Below are 21,879 nucleotides of genomic sequence, written 5' to 3'. Positions count from 1 at the left end.
GGGCAATGCATAGGGGGACTACTACTGGGGGCAATGCATAGGGGGGATTACTACTGGGGGCAATGCATAGGGGGATTACTACTGGGGGCAATGCTTAGGGGGATTGTTACTGGGGGCAATGCATAGGGGGGATTACTACTGGGGGCAATGCATAGGGGGGATTACTACTGGGGGCAATGCATAGGGGAATTACTACTGGGGGCAATGCATAGGGGAGGCTACTACTGGAGGCAATGCATAGGGGGGACTACTACTGGGGCAATGCATAGGGGGGATTACTACTGGGGGCAATGCATAGGGGGATTACTACTGGGGCAATGCATAGGGGGGACTACCACTGGGGACACTACATAGGGGGGACTACCACTGGGGTCAATGCATAGGGGTGACTTCTTCTGGGGGCACTGCGTAGGGGGGACCACTTCTGGGGGCACTGTATAAGGGGCACTGCATAGGTGGACCATTACTGGGGTCCAAAGCATATTCTTGCACCTGGGCCCACCACTCTCTAGTTCTGCCACTGTATCAAAGCAGATATGTAGAAAGGAGCATAGCATTCCAAGTCTTTCCTGAATATTTGCCTCCAAACCGGCGCTTTGCATGGACGTCCTGTGGGGGATATGTCTGGATTTGTGGAAGGGGCAAGGCCACGTACCCCTGGTAATGAGATAAAACATGATCATGCAGCATGTTACTAAGTTCCCTTTTTCCCTCCCTACACCAAAATCATCCATCACGTCACTCTGCTCCAAACCTGCGGCCCTGGGGATCGATATACGTAGGACATAGGTGCTTACTCTTTGTACATGTAACATGCTATAGAATTATTTGTATTACAACAGACAATCTGCTAACGATCCAGCCGCTATTACTCATTGTCATGACACAATTATCATAAATCTTATTGCAGTTTATTTATAAAAATGACAACAGAGAACTAAACAGAGATCTGAAATATTTTTAAAACATGCAGAAATCAGAGGAAGCCTCAGTCCTGGAAGAAATGTAACAGAATAGAGTCCAGTGATAAATACAGATATAAGGATACACTATCACAGATCACACTATGGCGGCATTACAACACTAAGGGGCCTATTTATCAAAGTGTATTTGAGGTATAATCCCCTAAAACACCCGTTTTCGTGGGTTTACCTCAAATACTAAGGATCCTCCGTATGTATTAAGGAGGGACCACAACAGGTATGTAGCAGGTATCTCCAATACCTGCTGCGATCCCTCCATTGCAGCTGGCAGACGCCCCACCCACAGGTTTTATGGGGGCTGCGATGCTGCCAAATGTGCCAATATCTGGAATGCGATACATTCCAGATATCGGCCCCTGCAGCTAACGCCTTCTAAAGATGGCGTTAACCGCTGTAGTCTATGAGCTACACCGCGCACTATTAGCCGGTGGAGGGATCTGCCGGAACCCTCCCCGGCTATGGCGGAGTTGCATCCCCTGCATCGGCCGGTAGCTCTCCGGAGACATGGCAGGGACGTGCTCCTTTCTGAGCCCATGACCCAGGGGATACATCCGACCGATAGGATCGCTCTTTGCAATGCATTCATGGACGTTACTGCCATGCCCAAAAGCGATCCGTGATAAATGGGCCCCTAAGGGTTCCATTCAAGAACAAGCTATAACCCCTTTAGCACATGTTATAAGGTTCTTGACCTCCTGTGAGTATTTAGCAAACTGCGGTAGGCTTAGCTGTAAGCTCACCACTGTCAGCGACCGCATCACTTGTACCTCTATAGATGGCGTTAGCGTTACGGTCCCAGTTGCCAGCAGTGGGGTCCCAGCATAAACATTTACTGCATCAGCAAAGCCTTCCAGACTTTGCAGAGTCCCCAACGGGTTAAAATGCAATGAGCATGTGCAAACGGCCGTCACACATAGACATTAGCCCGTCGCTGCCAGCGTTATGCTCCTGGCAACACAGAGGAGGAAATCATCGGACCTCACCGGACAGATCATTTATATTAAGTACCGGTGGCATATTTATTAGTATCACTGTGATACCATTGGTATTCAGTACTGGTGTAAAATGGAGCCTTAAGGTTGTGGAATTCCAGCACAGGAAACATTTATCTCCCATATTGTGACAATCGTTCTCCTATATTCCTGTTACATCACCTTTGATATGGATCACGCACCAATTGCATTGTTTTGTTACGATGGGTAGATCTGGATAAACCTTAATGTATAGGGATATATGTAGGGATGTATGTAGTAATTCACATTATCTTTAATAATGTCTTAATTAGGGACAGATATTGCAGTCAACAAGGAAAAAAATAGTGATATGTAAAATTAAAATGAGGTTTGGAACCGGTTTATATTTGGTACCATAACTGAACTTAGTGGAGTTATTTAGCTGCATAAAATGGAGAGATTTTACGTCACCTCAGAGGCGACAATGATCAGAACTCGGCCAGGAATACAGGAATAAACAACCCACACGGGTATAGATTACATTCAGTTCACTTGCCGCTGAAGAAAATACATTCTTGTGTATACATTCTGCCTCAAACACTGCAAATAGTCTGGACATATGTGAGTATTAATACTGCACTACCAAGTAAGGTGAAAACATTGCTATACCCAAAACGTATGGGTGCTATAGTACAAAAATGCAGGGGTCCAAGGGGAAACTGTTTCAGCATGCAGTTTCCTGGGACTCCACCAGGGGGAAGCAGCAACTAAGTAAAAATGTGTTGAGTAAGAAGAGATGCTGCTCAAAAACAACCTGTATACAAAGTTGGCTACCGTCTCACATCATGCAGGAGACTCCCGCTGCCCCAGATTGTAAATCAAAACCCCTAGATTCTTTGGATTACTCACTGCAGCATAACTCTCCTGGGGGACCCTCAAAGGTGTGCTGAGCAACAATAGTGATTTGCAGCAGACACTGTTGTCATTACCCAGCTGCTCTTTGTTGGTCCCCCAGCAGCAGATCACGGCGTGGCACATGCTAAGCGTCTGCTGTTAGCGTGAGCTGTGAATGAGATTAAGAATTTTTATTAGCAATCTTTAGTTCAAATAAAGGGGGAGATATTATTCCCAGTGTAAGTGAACAGAGAAGTTCCTCACTGTAAACACATAAAAAGGACAATACAGCAAAAAGTTTTAAAATCTGCTTCTTTACCGAGAGATGATCATTAAAATCAGTCTGTAATTTCATATTATATGTTGCGAGTCAATGGAATTTGTCAAAACATAGGTACAAAAGTAGTTGAACAAATATACTGTATCTCAAGTAGAACATCAAAATAATGGCTACCTCGATAAGCGTGATCTAAATGTAAATATATTTTATGCAGCTGGTTAATACTTGCAAAATTTTCCAAAATATATTGCTATTAATGTTAGACAGAAATAACTCGCAACAAGCATTTAAGCATAGATGCACTCATATGTGGAGTTAGACACGCCCTTTGGGTGGAGCTAGACACGCCCTTTGGGTGGAGCTAGACACGCCCTTTGGGTGGAGCATGACACGCCCTTTGGGTGGAGCTAGACACGCCCTTTGGGTGGAGCTAGACACGCCCTTTGGGTGGAGCTAGACACGCCCTTTGGGTGGAGCTAGACACTCCCTTTGGGTGGAGCTAGACACGCCCTTTGGGTGGAGCTAGACACGCCCTTTGGGTGGAGCTAGACACGCCCTTTGGGTGGAGCTAGACACGCCCTTTGGGTGGAGCATGACACGCCCTTTGGGTGGAGCTAGACACGCCCTTTGGGTGGAGCTAGACACGCCCTTTGGGTGGAGCTAGACACGCCCTTTGGGTGGAGCATGACACGCCCTCTCAACGGCGCTTTACTAATTATAATGTCCCTGAAACTTGTTCACAAAAAGTAGGCAAGTATGGTTTTATGTATTGCTGCATGTTACACATTATATAAATAACAATCTTCTAAAGGTCACGGACAGTACATGTAACATCTATATTATAAGGGCAAGACAGAGAGAGGAGAGATAGCAAATGAGACAGGAATGTCATTAATAAATCGGTGTAATGTATCAATCAGCCATTAATCTGTGTATTTCTGTTTCCTACACTGAGGGCGCTCCTGCTAATTTCTATAATTATGTGAATTCATGGTTGGAAATTATAGGAATGAAGACAAAAAATGTAATTTCTTAGTAGAAGTTGCAGCAAAGCCAATTACAAACCAATATATAAAAATCATCGAAATAATGACCTTGTCCCTCCAATACAAAGTATTACATTATGTGGCGCTATTTACAACATGGTATCACACCCGCAAACATCGTTGTAACAGACAAAAAGCAAAGTAAAATACTTTAGAGACAATAAGGTCCCTTCTATCTGTTGCTGAGGCAGACTGGTCCTTACTATCTAATTTCATTAATAACATTAGATATTATAATAGTGTACAGGTTATATCATTGATAGAGACACCAGAGCCTGCAGTCCGGGTACAGACATATAAACCCGAAGCCTTTGTTATATTTACAGCATCTGTTATATTTCTTCCCAAGTTGCTTCAGAATGTATTTAGTTAGGTCAGCACTGGGCACGGGTCAGCAGCGGGCACGGGTCAGCAGTGGGCACAGGTCAACAGTGGGCACGGGTCAGCAGTGGGCACGGGTCACACTGTGCTGTGATACAGATCATTTAGAATATGAAATGATTCAATATTAGCAACACACCATGTACTAGTCACTATAAGTGTATGGTAGATAAGTTTACTGTATTAGGGAAAAATGATCCAAAATATAAGTTTTTTTCACATTAAGGAGTCATCTTATTTGTGAAGCTGAAAATGCGAATTCAATTTAATATTTAGTTAATAGATTTATTTAACTTACATTTTGAAATTATTTTTCTCCTTTTTTGTTTTGTTTTATATATAGGCTTGCCAATACTACACTGTATACTTCCATTTTGTTTTTCTAGCATCTGTGTCCTGGTGCCGGACTACGTTGTGTTGTTTGGTATAATTATTGTATTAGGTGTAATAAAGACCAGCACAAAATAATAGCAAATCATTGCAGTTTTGTATAATATGATTTCTTCTATGTGTATAAGGTGCAAGAAGTAATATCTGTATCCGCTGTGATTTCTGATGTTACCACTTCAGTGTTCATTGGGAATGTTTATATTATTATAAAAGTATTATTATTAGGACGTCTCCACTATTATAATGAAATTCACCTTTCATATCCTGTGATCTCATATCTCTGTATGGTGTTGGTCCTCCTCTAAGATTTAGTAAAGCTTGGAGAGAGAACATTGAGAGAGATAAAGCACCAATCAGCTCCTGTCATTTTTCAAACACAGCCTGTAAAGTGACAGTTAGGAGCTGATTGGTAGGTGCTTTATCTCTCACCATTTTATCTCTCCAAGCTTTATTATATCACCCCTTTAGTAGCCGTACAATTTAAAAAAAAATTTAATAATCTTTTTATTAGGATTTTAACAGGGACGAGAAATCAAATCTGGTATCTGTACAAGTTACAAATTATAAAACAAAAAGGTTGTGATAGTGCCCCCAGAGGAAATCGCCACTGACGAAGAAATGCGTCAGTTACTTTGTTTCATTGTTTGATCTTCACTGGAATGACTGCCACAAAGCTGATTAATACAATTATCATTTTGGATGTACTATCTGCCCAATCAGCAAGATTTGATCACCAAGCACTACAGCACCTCACAGCCGCCTCTTTGGGTCACAAGCCTCCGGTCAGCACGGTCTCACCAGTTTCCACCAGTGACCCAGATTGCAGGTTGAGTGAGATTACAATTAGATTGTAAGATTTCAGGATTGTGGGTGAGACGTCATTTAAAGTCCTAAGGGGCCGCTACAGTTGGTAATATATTTGTCTGCTTAACAGCGCACATATGAGCGACTTTCTGCCGCATTACGTACTATCTGCTGCACAAGAACGGACTTACATCTGTGATTTTTCTGTGCACCTAACTCTTGCAGAAAAAAGCGATACATTTCATAATATAACTATCAGACGTTCGGATACATTTGCTATATGTGTAGTTCTTGACTTTATGTACGTAGTTTGTTGTGTAACATAAATGGATAGCATTGTATTTTATAATAAATGTTTTTGTTTTTCACCTAGATGACGGTATTATGACTTATTTCCGTCTGCAGCGCTGTCGTTACTTCCTGTCGAGGACGCATGTTATCACTTGTATATAGCAGTTTATATAACACTTATTGCAAGGCTGAGTATGGCGTGTCTGCATGGCACCATTACTGGAGCACAAGCTTCATACATTTGCCTCACTGTATATAAAAAATTTGACAATGTTAAAATAGTGACTGTTTCTCTGGTTCTACTGTGTCCTTCGGGCGCAATTCAATCCGAAGAATCACAGTGGCCCAACATCGCTGATTTTACTGCGCACTCCTACGCTTGTGTCAGGTAAAATGAGCGTTGTTGTTGTTGCAATGTGCCGCCGTTACGTGCGGAGTGCTTACTGTTCCAACGGTACTGCGCCAATATCATTGCGAATCGGAGCGCTCGCCCTGACTGCTGTTCTTCAGTGTTTTTATGGTAAGATGCACAATATTTTTTGGCTACAGGTCTTCTAGGGGCCTATTCATGATTGATGGCTGCAAGTTGCGGCGGCGGATACTTAAATACTGAAGCAATTCAGTATTGTTTGTTGCGGGGACAGCTGCTCCGAAAATCAGATGTCCCCTTGATTCAAAACACTGCTACCAAAGAAGTAGTAGGGTTACTTACCGTTACCGTGCCAGCTGACTGTGCATGGCTGCAGGGCACGAACAGGGATCCCTCTTCGCAACTTTGGACCTCCTTCCCATAGGAATGAGCGGGGCTCGGGGACTCAATGCCATCTGAAGATGACGTTGGTTCCCGAAAGCAAACTTTCAGTTTTTGGAGTTAGCTGAATACTAGGTGGCACTAGGTCAATTCATCAACAGATCGCGCTGGTGGTTCCAGTACACAGGAGAGCAGGATACATTATAACTATATACAGCTCAGTCTGACGTCACTTACCCTAGGTGTCCATGAAGGACAGTTCTGGTCTATGAGCCTTACTCACTGAATCAACAAAAAATTTAACCACTTGTGCCCCCCACACACACATTTCTGACATATCTTGAAACCAGAATAATCAATGTATCTACAATGGTGCTAGCTGGTTCCTGGTCTGTGCTTTATCATATAGGGATGATCCCATATTGCAGCTGTGTCTATAGATAGATTGCAGATGAGATTCCAGGCTGGATCCTCAAAGACTGATGGGAAGATTGTTAGACATCAGCACCCAAACACATTATCCGTGTCCTGTCCGGTCCCAAGCTCAGCCAGACGCCTTCAAGCTGTGGGGTATTAACGATTAGTTCACAGACCTAGAAGGAAACAGGTGACAACTATTAGAACACGAGTATGGAGTCAGGAGAACTTGGCGCAATTGTTTGTGGCGGCGATAGGTCTCTGTGTGTCTGTGAGCGTCAGATACGCCGTATGTCATCTGCATGGAGCACCATTTGTGGTTACACTTTATGTGGTTGTGGTTTGTGCACAAAAATAGGCAAAATAGACATTCTGACAAAAAGTAACAGTAGTGTTTGCGTATGTGTGTATGTGTGTGTACATGTGGTAGGGAATATAGAGTGTAAGCTCCGCTGGGTCAGGGACTGATGTGAATGGCCAGATACTCTCTGTGCAGCACTGCGGAATATGTGTGCGCTATATAGATAACTGGTAATAAATAAATAGTCGCATTTCCATGTTATGGCTTTCTGAGCTTAAGCAGAGACGATTTCAAGCAATTTACGTGACACAAACTGGCGCAGGACTTTCTGTGCATCAGCCGCAATAAAGTGCAACACCGAGGCCACGACAGATATAGCAGCAGCCTTGTTATAAAAATTACCTTTCGTGACAACTTCCTGATGGCCTCGTCCTTAGAAACGCTGCTCCGAATCTTCACACTTAATGAAACTCTGCCTGAATGAGAGGAAGGGGGTCATTATAAATAGAGATTTTGTCCCAATGTAATGTAGCAGAGCTCCGGCTGTGCTGCCTGTAGTAGTGCCAAGTATCACAGCGGGCCATGGGGATAATACAATGTCACTGAAAGTTAAACAATAACAAGATCTGTAGTAAAAAAGAAGCATTGTACTATAAGTACAAAATAACCATAGAGAAAACCATTTTAGTGAGACACTGAGGGCGGTGGTCACCAAACTTGGTGCCGTGGGGCACTTGTAGGGGTGTACAGGGATGAAGGTTCAGGACTAAATCAAATTATTTACGGTCCATGTGAAAGGCAAAACCAGTGCTGGCGGTTACCAATCTAAATATATGTGACAAACAGAATCACTACCGTCCCCCACCACATAACACCCTAAGGATGACAGGTCAGCACATCCCTGTCCTCACCACATAACTGACCCTATGGATGACAGGTCAGCACATCCCTGTCCTCACCACATAACTGACCCTAAGAATGACAGGTCAGCACATCCCTGTCCTCACCACATAACTGACCCTAAGAATGACAGGTCACCACATCCCTGTCCCCACCACATAACTGACCCTAAGGATGACAGGTCAGCACATCCCCGTCCTCATCACATAACTGACCCTAAGGGTGACAGGTCAGCACATCCCTGTCCCCACCACATAACTGACCCTATGGATGACAGGTCAGCACATCCCTGTCCTCACCACATAACTGACCCTATGGATGACAGGTCAGCACATCCCTGTCCTCACCACATAACTGACCCTAAGAATGACAGGTCACCACATCCCTGTCCCCACCACATAACTGACCCTAAGGATGGCAGGTCAGCACATCCCTGTCCCCACCACATAACTACCATAAGGGTGACAGGTCAGCATATCCCCGTCCTCATCACATAACTGACCCTAGGGATGACCGGTCAGCACATCCCTGTCCTCACCACATAACTGACCCTAAGGATGACATGTCAGCACATCCCTGTCCTCACCACATAACTGACCCTAAGGATGACAGGTCAGCACATCCCTGTCCTCACCACATAACTGACCCTAAGGGTGACAGGTCAGCACATCCCTGTCCTCACCACATAACTGACCCTAAGGGTGGCAGGTCAGCACATCCCTGTCCCCACCACATAACTGACCCTAAGGATGACAGGTCAGCACATCCCTGTCCTCACCACATAACTGACCCTAAGGGTGACAGGTCAGCACATCCCTGTCCTCACCACATAACTGACCCTAAGGGTGGCAGGTCAGCACATCCCTGTCCCCACCACATAACTGACCCTAAGGATGACAGGTCAGCACATCCCTGTCCCCACCACATAACTGACCCTAAGGATGACAGGTCAGCACATCCCTGTCCTCACCACATAACTGACCCTAAGGGTGACAGGTCAGCACATCCCCGTCCTCACCACCTAACTGACCCTAAGGGTGACAGGTCAGCACATCCCTGTCCCCACCACATAACTGACCCTAAGGGTGACAGGTCAGCACATCCCTGTCCTCACCACATAACTGACCCTAAGGGTGACAGGTCAGCACATCCCTGTCCTCACCACATAACTGACACTAAGGATGACAGGTCAGCACATCCCTGTCCTCACCACATAACTGACCCTAAGGATGACAGGTCAGCACATCCCAGTCCTCCACCACATAACTGACCCTAAGGGTGACAGGTCAGCACATCCCTGTCCCCACCACATAACTGACCCTAAGGATGACAGGTCAGCACATCCACGTCCTCACCACATAACTGATCCTAAGGATGACAGGTCAGCACATCTCTGTCCCCATCACATAACTGAGCCTAAGGATGACAGGTCAGCATATCCCTGTCCTCACCACATAACTGACCCTAAGGATGACAGGTCAGCACATCCCTGTCCTCCACCACATAACTGACCCTAAGGATGACAGGTCAGCACATCCCTGTCCCCACCACATAACTGACCCTAAGGATGACAGGTCAGCACATCCCTGTCCTCACCACATAACTGACCCTAAGGATGACAGGTCAGCACATCCCTGTCCCCACCACATAACTGACCCTAAGGATGACAGGTCAGCACATCCCTGTCCTCACCACATAACTGACCCTAAGGATGACAGGTCAGCACATCCCTGCCCACCACATAACTGACCCTAAGGCTGACAGGTCAGCACATCCCTGTCCTCACCACATAACTGACCCTAAGGATGACAGGTCAGCACATCCCTGTCCTCACCACATAACTGACCCTAAGGATGACACCTCAGCAAATCCCTGTCCTCACCACATAACTGACCCTAAGGATGACAGGTCAGCACATCCCTGTCCCCACCACATAACTGACCCTAAGGATGACAGGTAAGCACATCCCTGTCCTCACCACATAACTGACCCTAAGGATGACACCTCAGCACATCCCTGTCCTCACCACATAACTGACCCTAAGGATGACAGGTCAGCTCATCCCTGTACCCACCACATAACTGACCCTAAGGATGACAGGTCAGCACATCCCTGTCCCCACCACATAACTGACCCTAAGGATGACAGATCAGCACATCCCTGTCCCCACCACATAACTGAGCCTAAGGATGACAGGTCAGCACATCCCTGTCCCCACCACAAAGGCGCAGCATCGGTTGCAGACCATTCGATTGTTGCAGTCATGAGTGAGTTTATGGTCCCACACAATGGCGAGGAATTGAGATGCTGGAGCCATATTCCTTGCGTTCGGCATCACAGTCGCTCCGTGTTCGCCCAAGATTGCAATCACGGGAGTAATTTGCCATTTATACAAACAAGGGAATTTACTAATGCAAAAACAGGATGAATCCCGATGCTGAAAGTCCGACACGGGACTTAAATACTGACACCAATCATAATCCCGATGACGGAATACAGAAGGACGCCACCCCGAACGAGTCCGGGCGCCCTCAGCTATTAACCGCGGGAGGGGGGTAGTGTTAGGTATAGGCAGCGTAGTGGGGCTATGATTGGGTTTTGCAGGGTTAGCGTCAGGCACCACTGGGTGGGGGTTAGGCACAAAGGGGGGAGGGTTAGGTTTAGGTATGAAGGGGAGAGACTTGGGTTTAGGCACTGATGAGGAGGGTTAGGGTGCGGGGTGGGGAGGGTTAGGCTACAAGAAGGGAGGGCTATGGGGAGAAGGGGGGAGGGTAAGTATAATTACCTGACCCCTGTCGGGATACCAACCATCGGGACGCCGCTGTCGGCATTTTCACAGGAGGCATCCCGGCATACCCATTCCTGCAAAAACAGTGGTATGTTCTGTATTTTTAGAGGTGAACGCGGCCAAATCCGAAGTTAAAATTCCCCCGTAAATACAAGTAGTAATGAATACACCATCATCTGAGCACAGCAGTACTTTCCATACACAGGAATACACCATCATCTGAGCACAGCAGTACTTTCCATACACAGGAATACACCATCATCTGAGCAAAGCAGTACTTTCCATACACAGGAATACACCATCATCTGAGCACAGCAGTACTTTCCATACACAGGAATACACCATCATCTGAGCACAGCAGTACTTTCCATACACAGGAATACAATGCGGGAATTTACCAACAATCGTGATTATAATCAGGGGTGTAATTTAAGCAAACACGCTTAAAAAATAGAAGTTTCAAATAGGCCCCCTCCTAAGCAGCGTGTCTTACAGAAGCATACACAGAGCAGTGTGATCCGTGGGATCAGTGTGATCAGTGGGATCAGTGTGATCCGTGGGATCAGTGTGATCCGTGTGATCAGTGTGATCCGTGTGACCCGTGTGACCCGTGTGACCCGTGTGATCCGTGTGATCCGTGTGATCAATGTGAGCAGTGTGAGCAGTGTGATCCGTGTGAGCAGTGGGCCTGATTCAGAGCCGGACGCAGAAAATTGGGGTGGCTATTCAAATGAACCGTTCGCTGTTTGCGGTCTGTTCACGCCTCTAGGTCTGAACGAGCGAACAAAACTTGCAGTCGTTTTTTGTGAAACTACGTCCCCTGGCCGCTCGCATCCTACGTCATGTCCGCTATTTATTAGATTAATCGAGTACATCGACCAGGGTATGAACTGCTCGCTATTCTTGTGGTTGGTTTTTGCTACCACAATTTTGCGAGCAGTTCTGGCTATAAAATAACCCAGTGACATGGTCAATGACGCTGCTGTTTTAATTATGCACATCCATAAAACGCCCGTTTTGACCTTTAAGCACGCCTGCGTTCGGATGTCCACTCCCCGTTTTCAAGCACCTTCCCCTGTTACCACCCACATACGACTCTTTCTGTCACTCAAATTATCAGGCATTCGCTATTTTGCGAGCACATGAATTTCGACCGCACTGACTGGTTCGCGCATGCATATAACGATCCGTACGCATGCGCAGTTGGGCAAACATCGTTCGGAGCGAACGAGAGGCCGCTTACGAGCGGCTCTGAATCAGGCCCAGTGTGAGCAGTGTGATCCGTGTGATCCGTGTGATCAGTGTGATCAGTGTATGTTTCTGCCTGTAATTAATAAAAGAAAGGGTTCATTTAAAGAAATAAATACATTGGGGTTCCCTCCCCCCCAAAGCATTAAAACATAAAATGTTACTATCTACATTTATCTATCTGTGTGCACTGTGGTCTTTTTTACTATTGCAGTTCCACAAGTGCCAAAGGGCAGGCACGCTGGCACCTGTAGTCCCACTGTAAAAAACAATAGTAGCCATCTATTCTTTACACTACTACCCCTGCACCCACCGGCAGGTGTGCAGGGAAGAGCCCTAGGGGACTCTTTTATTGGGGGGTCCCCATCTCCCCTGAGTTCCCTGGTCTGGGCTGACTAGCTTGGTGTGTTAATGCTTTGGCCAGGGTAACCCCGGAGAAAGGGTACCCTGGCTGTGGCATTACACCCCGGCTACTTTGAGTCCGGTGCTGGTTTTAAAAATATGGGTAAACCCACACCATTTTTTTCCCCGTATTTTAAAAACCAGGACTGGCTCTCAGCCCAGTGCTGGTTCATAAAATACGGGGTACTCCCACACGTTTTGTCCCCTGTATTTTTAGAACCAGTACTGGCTCTGGCCAGGGGTTACCCTGGCCAAAGAATTAACCAGTTAATGCTTTGGCCAGGGTAACCCCGGAGAAAGGGTACCCTGGCTATGGACCCCGGCTACTTTGAGTCCGGTGCTGGTTTTAAAAATATGGGTAAACCCACACCATTTTTTCCCCCGTATTTTAAAAACCTGGACTGGCTCTCAGCCCAGTGGTGGTTCATAAAATACGGAGTACTCCCACACGTTTGTCCCCTGTATTTTTAGAACCAGCACTGGCTCAGGAACCCGGGGCAGTTTATGCTTTGGGGGGGGTGAACCTCATGTAATTTTTTTTTAGTTCTACAATTAACCCTTTATTTTATTCTTTAACCACTTAACGGACAAACTTTTTTCCAAAAACCACCTTGAAATTGTCTGGGATTTTTATGACTGAATTAAGTCAAGAACATCTTTATGCAACATGATTTTATATAATTTATTTATTTTTAAAACACCGTATACCATGAAAATAGCAATTTTTATGGTATACTGAAATGATGGCCGTTGACAGCTGTACCATCGATAGCCGATGGGTCAACTCTCAATAGAAACCGCGCCGGGTGAGGAGTAAGTGCGAGTGCAGCCGGCTCGGAACAGAGCAGTAGCCGGAGCATCTGCAGTGCTGGCAGCTGCATCGGGTGAGGAATGGGTGCGAGCGCCGCCGGCTTGGGATGGAGCAGCTCATATAGAGCAGCAACCACGACTCTGGTAGCCGCGGCTGCTGCTTCTGCAGATATCACAGGAAGGTAGGCAGCCGAGCCGGGGAGGGAGAGGGTGGGAGAGCCGCCGGCTCCCCGGAGCAGCAGCCACAGCTGCTGCCTGCTTCTACAGCTGTCACAGCCGCGCTGGGTGTGTACGTGGTGGTGCTGCCGGCTGCCCATGCCGGGAGGGAGTTCACTCAGCCTGCCCGATCTATTGAAGGCACGGTTGCCTGCAGCCGTGCCAGGAGGGGGTCCCGCTGGGTGCCCGATCACTGTGGCCAGCAGTGATCGGGACACACTGGAGGTGAATCCGAGGGTGTAGAGGGACCAGCAGGTGCCTCTGACATAGGCGGCTGCTGGAAGATTAACTTCCGGCAGCCGCCTAGTGGGCATTTCTGACTGGTTGCATCAGTCTGGTGTGGTCGCATCTGATGCAATGCGTGCCAGGCAAGTGGTTAATACACACAACAGCCTGCACTGATCTCACTGATATGTGCAGGCTGCTTGTTCAGGAGTGTTAGTCTACGTAAACACGGGGATTAAACACGGGTAAAAATGATCACATACACCATCGGAAAGAACGATCCTAAGAAATTTTTTTAAGCCCTCCATGTATGATCGTTCCCACCCGTGTAATCTCTGACAAACACAGGCCAGACACGATTCTTAGTAAATATACCCCATATTCTCCTTAATTTAACACATTTCAAAACACTGTCACAGCTGGGACTCGAACCTATCACCTCACGCCGTCATTCACTCTACCAATGGACCCATTTGCTGCTACAATGGAAACCTGTGAATTCTAACTATATGAGGCTACTTCACGATCTCCTTAATTTAAAATACAGTCACACCTGGGATTCGAACCTATCACCCCACACTTTGTACTCAGACACTTCACCAATGGAGCCATTCGTTCGTGCATTAGAAATGTGTGAATGCTAACTATATCAGAGAGCAAATTTATAGTTTGCAGGGGTGCGCCGAACACCCTAGCACCGGCCCTGGGAGTACCCGAAAAATGCGGACTCTCCCACATCTTCCATGGTGCAAATTGCTCCATTCTCTGATTTGCCCCTAACTCTGAGGCATATGTCAGCAACTCACCAGTCGTGCTGATCACACGCGCCGTCCTCTTCACGGTTCTTGGGTTCACAACCGCATGACCTGAAGTTCTCAGACTGGCAATTGGCTTATTGGGTGTCACAGGCAACAAGCTGTCGGTCATTGTGCCAGATGACGTTCCGGTGCTGGTTGCAAATGCAGTAGATGAAATGCTGGCGCTGCTTCCACTAGTCACTGTCGGCGTATCGGTGCTGTTCTTGCTTTTACCAGTTGGGGTGTTGGTGCTGTTCTCTGCTATAGCTGATGGGTTGTTGGTGGTGTTCCTACTTGTAGTTGGAGGGATCCCGGTTTTGCTCTCGCCTGTAGCACACGTTGCACTGGTGGTATCCTCATCTGCTGTAGTATTTCCAACACTCGCAGGCGGTAACTCTACGGAGAGGCTCTGACTTGTATGTGATAGCGATTCTGTGATCTGATGCGTAGTGGAAAGTAGCGTTGTGGCACGGTCCTGGTTTCTCACAGTGAGTTGTGTGGAGCTGTCACTGTGGGTGGTGAGAGAGGGCGACGTACTGGTCTTCTGCCCGGTGTTCAGCATTATAGAGTAATTCTCCCCCTGAAGAATATTAAACATGACTGTCGACTGAGTTTGGTAGGGGTCACCAGCGGTGTCTGCGGTGGCATCCTGTGCCCACACTGGCACTAAGCCTGAAACGACAGCAGGAAAGTGACTATTTACATGTGCAAAGGAAGAACAACGATAAGTGGAATTTACTAAGGGGGTACAGATATACTGCTGTATATATACAGATGAGATCGCAGAGAGCGCAGTGGGATAGTATTACTAAGGGGGAACGGATATACTGCTGTATGTACAGATGAGATCGCAGAGAGCGCAGTGGGATAGTATTACTAAGGGGGAACGGATATACTGCTGTATATACAGATGAGATCGCAGAGAGCGCAGTGGGATAGTATTACTAAGGGGGAACAGATATACTGCTGTATATACAGATGAGATCGCAGAGAGCGCAGTGGGATAGTATTACTAAGGGGGAACGGATATACTTCTGTATACACAGATGAGATCGCAGAGAGCACAGTGGGATAGTATTACTAAGGGGGAACAGATATACTGCTGTATATTAGGGGTGAGCGGGTTCGGATTTCTGAAATCCGAACCCCCCCGAGCCCCCCCGATCCGAGTCCGATCCGAGTCAGGCTCGACTTTTCCCGCCTGACTCGGATCTGACATCGAGGCAAAACGTCATCATCCCGCCTTCCGAGTCTCGCGGGTTTTGGATCCTATATAAGGTACCCGCGTCGGCGCCATTTTCTCACTCGGCTGTGGACAGTGAAGAGGGAGGGTGGGAGTTAGTGCTGTGTAGTGTAGTGTAGTGTAGTGCTGCTGTTGTCCACTACTTCAAAGTCCATAGGGGCTGGCTGTGTTGTGCTGTGCTGCTGTTGTTAATAGGGGCTGTGTCCACTACTTCAAAGTCCATAGGGGCTGGCTGGACTGTGTTGTGCAGTCAGTTCTCCATAGGGGCTGTGTCCACTCCAAAGTCCTGTGCAGTGTCCCAGTCCTAAAGGGGTGCTGTAGTGTTGTCCAGGGGGTGCTCTGTCCATCAGGGGTGCTCCCCCCAAGTGCTAAAAAAATAATATATTTTCTGTGTTTGTGAATTGTGTGCGCAGTAGCCGCACGTGCATCAACAAAGTAGTGCCAAGCGTGCGCCTGTGTCATAAGTAAAGGGCCGGCTGGCTTGACCGTTAAAGGGTGCTGTAACCCCCGAAAGTACACTCCAGTCCAAACCAAAAAAAAATTATTTTCTGTGTTTGTGAATTGTGTGCGCAGTAGCCGCACGTGCATCAACAAAGTAGTGCCAAGCGTGCGCCTGTGTCATAAGTAAAGGGCCGGCTGGCTTGACCGTTAAGGGTGCTGTAACCCCCGAAAGTACACTCCAGTCCAAACCAAAAAAAAAATTATTTTCTGTGTTTGTGAATTGTGTGCGCAGTAGCCGCACGTGCATCAACAAAGTAGTGCCAAGCGTGCGCCTGTGTCATAAGTAAAGGGCCGGCTGGCTTGACCGTTAAGGGTGCTGTAACCCCCGAAAGTACACTCCAGTCCAAACCAAAAAAAAAATTATTTTCTGTGTTTGTGAATTGTGTGCGCAGTAGCCGCACGTGCATCAACAAAGTAGTGCCAAACGTGCGCCTGTGTCATAAGTAAAGGGCCGGCTGGCTTGACCGTTAAGGGTGCTGTAACCCCCGAAAGTACACTCCAGTCCAAACCAAAAAAAAAATTATTTTCTGTGTTTGTGAATTGTGTGCGCAGTAGCCGCACGTGCATCAACAAAGTAGTGCCAAACGTGCGCCTGTGTCATAAGTAAAGGGCCGGCTGGCTTGACCGTTAAGGGTGCTGTAACCCCCGAAAGTACACTCCAGTCCAAACCCAAAAAAAAATTATTTTCTGTGTTTGTGAATTGTGTGCGCAGTAGCCGCACGTGCATCAACAAAGTAGTGCCAAGCGTGCGCCTGTGTCATAAGTAAAGGGCCGGCTGGCTTGACCGTTAAGGGTGCTGTAACCCCCGAAAGTACACTCCAGTCCAAACCAAAAAAAAAATTATTTTCTGTGTTTGTGAATTGTGTGCGCAGTAGCCGCACGTGCATCAACAAAGTAGTGCCAAGCGTGCGCCTGTGTCATAAGTAAAGGGCCGGCTGGCTTGACCGTTAAGGGTGCTGTAACCCCCGAAAGTACACTCCAGTCCAAACCTAAAAAAAAATTATTTTCTGTGTTTGTGAATTGTGTGCGCAGTAGCCGCACGTGCATCAACAAAGTAGTGCCAAGCGTGCGCCTGTGTCATAAGTAAAGGGCCAGCTGGCTTGACCGTTAAAGGGTGCTGTAACCCCCGAAAGTACACTCAAGTCCAAACCAAAAAAAAATTATTTTCTGTGTTTGTGAATTGTGTGCGCAGTAGCCGCACGTGCATCAACAAAGTAGTGCCAAGCGTGCGCCTGTGTCATAAGTAAAGGGCCGGCTGGCTTGACCGTTAAGGGTGCTGTAACCCCTGAAAGTACACTCCAGTCCAAACCTAAAAAAAAATTATTTTCTGTGTTTGTGAATTGTGTGCGCAGTAGCCGCACGTGCATCAACAAAGTAGTGCCAAGCGTGCGCCTGTGTCATAAGTAAAGGGCCGGCTGGCTTGACCGTTAAGGGTGCTGTAACCCCCGAAAGTACACTCCAGTCCAAACCTAAAAAAAAATTATTTTCTGTGTTTGTGAATTGTGTGCGCAGTAGCCGCACGTGCATCAACAAAGTAGTGCCAAGCGTGCGCCTGTGTCATAAGTAAAGGGCCGGCTGGCTTGACCGTTAAAGGGTGCTGTAACCTCCGAAAGTACACTCCAGTCCAAACCAAAAAAAAAATATTTTCTGTGTTTGTGAATTGTGTGCGCAGTAGCCGCACGTGCATCAACAAAGTAGTGCCAAGCGTGCGCCTGTGTCATAAGTAAAGGGCCGGCTGGCTTGACCGTTAAGGGTGCTGTAACCCCCGAAAGTACACTCCAGTCCAAACCTAAAAAAAAATTATTTTCTGTGTTTGTGAATTGTGTGCGCAGTAGCCGCACGTGCATCAACAAAGTAGTGCCAAGAGTGCGCCTGTGTCATAAGTAAAGGGCCGGCTGGCTTGACCGTTAAAGGGTGCTGTAACCCCCGAAAGTACACTCCAGTCCAAACCAAAAAAAAATTATTTTCTGTGTTTGTGAATTGTGTGCGCAGTAGCCGCACGTGCATCAACAAAGTAGTGCCAAGCGTGCGCCTGTGTCATAAGTAAAGGGCCGGCTGGCTTGACCGTTAAAGGGTGCTGTAACCCCTGAAAGTACACTCCAGTCCAAACCAAAAAAAAATTATTTTCTGTGTTTGTGAATTGTGTGCGCAGTAGCCGCACGTGCATCAACAAAGTAGTGCCAAGCGTGCGCCTGTGTCATAAGTAAAGGGCCAGCTGGCTTGACCGTTAAGGGTGCTGTAACCCCCGAAAGTACACTCCAGTCCAATCCAAAAAAAAAATTATTTTCTGTGTTTGTGAATTGTGTGCGCAGTAGCCGCACGTGCATCAACAAAGTAGTGCCAAGCGTGCGCCTGTGTCATAAGTAAAGGGCCGGCTGGCTTGACCGTTAAGGGTGCTGTAACCCCCGAAAGTACACTCCAGTCCAAACCTAAAAAAAAATTATTTTCTGTGTTTGTGAATTGTGTGCACAGTAGCCGCACGTGCATCAACAAAGTAGTGCCAAGCGTGCGCCTGTGTCATAAGTAAAGGGCCGGCTGGCTTGACCGTTAAAGGGTGCTGTAACCCCCGAAAGTACACTCCAGTCCAAACCAAAAAAAAATTATTTTCTGTGTTTGTGAATTGTGTGCGCAGTAGCCGCACGTGCATCAACAAAGTAGTGCCAAGCGTGCGCCTGTGTCATAAGTAAAGGGCCGGCTGGCTTGACCGTTAAAGGGTGCTGTAACCCCCGAAAGTACACTCCAGTCCAAACCAAAAAAAAATTATTTTCTGTGTTTGTGAATTGTGTGCGCAGTAGCCGCACGTGCATCAACAAAGTAGTGCCAAGCGTGCGCCTGTGTCATAAGTAAAGGGCCGGCTGGCTTGACCGTTAAAGGGTGCTGTAACCCCCAAAGTACACTCCAGTCCAAACCAAAAAAAAATTATTTTCTGTGTTTGTGAATTGTGTGCGCAGTAGCCGCACGTGCATCAACAAAGTAGTGCCAAGAGTGCGCCTGTGTCATAAGTAAAGGGCCGGCTGGCTTGACCGTTAAAGGGTGCTGTAACCCACAAAGTACACTCCAGTCCAAACCAAAAAAAAAATTATTTTCTGTGTTTAGCCGCACGTATATATCAAATCGATATAACATAAATGGAGGACCAAACTTTCTCCGATAAAAATAAAATAGAGAAAGATCAAGAACCACTTCCTCCTAGTGCTGAAGCTGCTGCCACTAGTCATGACATAGACGATAACATGCCATCAACGTCGTCTGCCAAGGCCGATGCCCAATGTCATAGTAGAGGGCACATACAATCCCAAATGGCAAAGTTCAGGAAAATGACCTTGAAAAAGACATTTAAATCAGCTGAAGAGAAACGTAAACTTGCCAATATGCCATTTACGACACGGAGTGGCAAGGAACGGCTAAGGTCGATCCCTAGTATGTTCATGACTAGTGGTTCAGCTTCACATGACGATGGAAGCACTCCTCCCACTAAAAAAATCAAAAGAGTTAAGCTGGCAAAAGCACAGCGAAGAACTGTGCTTTCTAAGAAGATATCACAAATCCCCAAGGAGAGTCCAAGTGTGGTGGTGGTTGCGATGCCTGACCTTCCCAGCACTGGACGGGAAGAGGTGGCTCTTTCCACCATTTGCACGCCCCCTGCAAGTGCTGAAAGGAGCACCCACAGTCCACTTGCTGATATGCAAATTGAAGATGTCACTGTTGAAGTACAACAGGATGAGGATACTGGTGTAGCTGGCGCTGAGGAGGAAGTTGGCGAGGAGGATTCTGATGGTGATGTGGTTTGTTTAAATCAGGCTCCGGGGGAGACAGTTGTTGTCCGTGGGATGAAAAAGCCCATCACGGTCATGCCTGGGCAGAAGACCAAACATTCCACCTCTTTGGTCTGGCAATATTTCTATCCAAATCCGGACAACAACTGTCTTGCCATATGTACCATATGTAAAGGTGAAATAAGTAGGGGTAGGGACGTCAACCACCTAGGAACATCCTCCCTTATACGGCACCTGCAGCGCGTTCATAAAAAGTTACTGTCAAGTTCAGAAACTTTGGCTCAGACCGTAAGCAGTCCAGGGACACCTAAATCCCGTTGTCCTGTTGTATCCAAGCGCCTGCAAACCACACCGTCAACTCCCTCCTCGTCAATTTCCTCCTTAGTCAGGATCGGAAGTAGTCCTGCAGGCCATATCACTGGCATGACTGACTCTCCTATCCGGGATTCCTCCGGAGGATCCTGCATTGCTACGCCTACTGCTGCCGCTGCTGCTGTTGCTGCTGCTGCTGGGAGTCGTTCATCATCCCAGAGAGGAAGTAGGAACACCACTACTTTTACTAAACAATTGACCCTCCAACAGTCCTTAGCGAGGAGGATGAAGTACGACAGCAGTCATCCTGAAGCAAAACGTATAACTGAGGCCTTGACTGCTATGTTGGTGTTAGACGTGCGTCCGGTATCCGCCATTAGTGCAGTGGGATTTAGACAATTGATGGAGGTAGTGTGTCCCCGGTTCCAAATCCCGTCTAGATTCCACTTCACTAGGCAGGCGATACCGAGACTGTACAGAAACGTCAGAAAAAGTGTCCTCAGTGTCCTGAAAAATGCCGTTGTACACAATGTCCACTTAACCACGGACATGTGGACAAGTGGAACAGGGCAGACTAAGGACTATATGACTGTGACAGCCCACTGGGTAGATGTATCACCTTACGCAGCAACAGCAGCAGCGTCACCAGTAGCAGCATCTCAGAAACGCCAGCTCGTTACAAGGCAGGCTACGCTGTGTATCACCGGTTTCAGTAAGAGGCACACCGCCGACAAGCTCTTAGAGAAACTGAGGGAAATCATCGCCCAGTGGCTTACCCCACTTAGACTCTCCTGGGGATTTGTGATATCTGACAACGCCACCAATATTGTGCGGGCATTACATCTGGGCAAATTCCAGCACGTCCCATGTTTTGCTCACACAATAAACTTGGTGGTGCAGAATTTTCTGAAAAGCGACAGGGGCGTGCAGGAGACGCTTTGGGTGGCCCGAAAAATTTCTGGCCACTTTCGCCATTCAGCGACTGCGTGCCGAAGACTGGAGCGCCAGCAAACACTCTTGAACCTGCCCCGCCATCACCTGAAGCAAGAGGTTGTGACGCGGTGGAACTCAACCCTCTATATGCTTCAGAGGATGGAGGAGCAGCAAAAGGCCATACAAGCCTATACATCCACCTATGACATAGGCAAAGGAGGGGGTATGCACCTGACT

The 21,879-nt window shown here is 47.2% G+C and overlaps 1 protein-coding gene across 1 annotated transcript; it reads right to left on the bottom strand.

Moving 5' to 3' along the window:
* Window positions 1–975: 975 nt before the first annotated feature.
* Window positions 976–15,549, bottom strand: LOC148477730 (uncharacterized). The gene is made up of 3 exons (XM_088456274.1): window positions 14,887–15,549; window positions 7,894–7,967; window positions 976–7,366 (listed from the first exon to the last, which is right to left on the bottom strand). The coding sequence occupies exons 1-3, from the start codon at window positions 15,473–15,475 to the stop codon at window positions 7,268–7,270; spliced, it is 762 nt and encodes a 253-aa protein (XP_088312400.1). The 5' UTR covers window positions 15,476–15,549; the 3' UTR covers window positions 976–7,267.
* Between the last annotated feature and the right edge of the window lie 6,330 nt (window positions 15,550–21,879).

The sequence above is a fragment of the Taudactylus pleione genome, unplaced genomic scaffold (genome assembly GCF_031769625.1).
Source record: "Taudactylus pleione unplaced genomic scaffold, aTauple2 ptg000695l, whole genome shotgun sequence".
Classification (NCBI taxonomy): Eukaryota; Metazoa; Chordata; class Amphibia; order Anura; family Myobatrachidae; genus Taudactylus; species Taudactylus pleione.
The sequence above is the reverse complement of the archived record's forward strand: the minus strand, read 5'-3'. Positions and strand labels throughout refer to the sequence as shown.

Bases quoted from the DNA above. Each gene is read 5' to 3' on its own strand.
- LOC148477730 (XM_088456274.1), bottom strand. From the start codon at position 15,475: ATGTTTAATATTCTTCAGGGGGAGAATTACTCTATAATGCTGAACACC. The intron at 7,968-14,886 runs GTGAGTTGCTGA...CCTCTCATTCAG, and splicing joins GCGTGTGATCAGCACGACTG to GCAGAGTTTCATTAAGTGTG. The intron at 7,367-7,893 runs GTAATTTTTATA...GTTTCCTTCTAG, and splicing joins TCAGGAAGTTGTCACGAAAG to GTCTGTGAACTAATCGTTAA.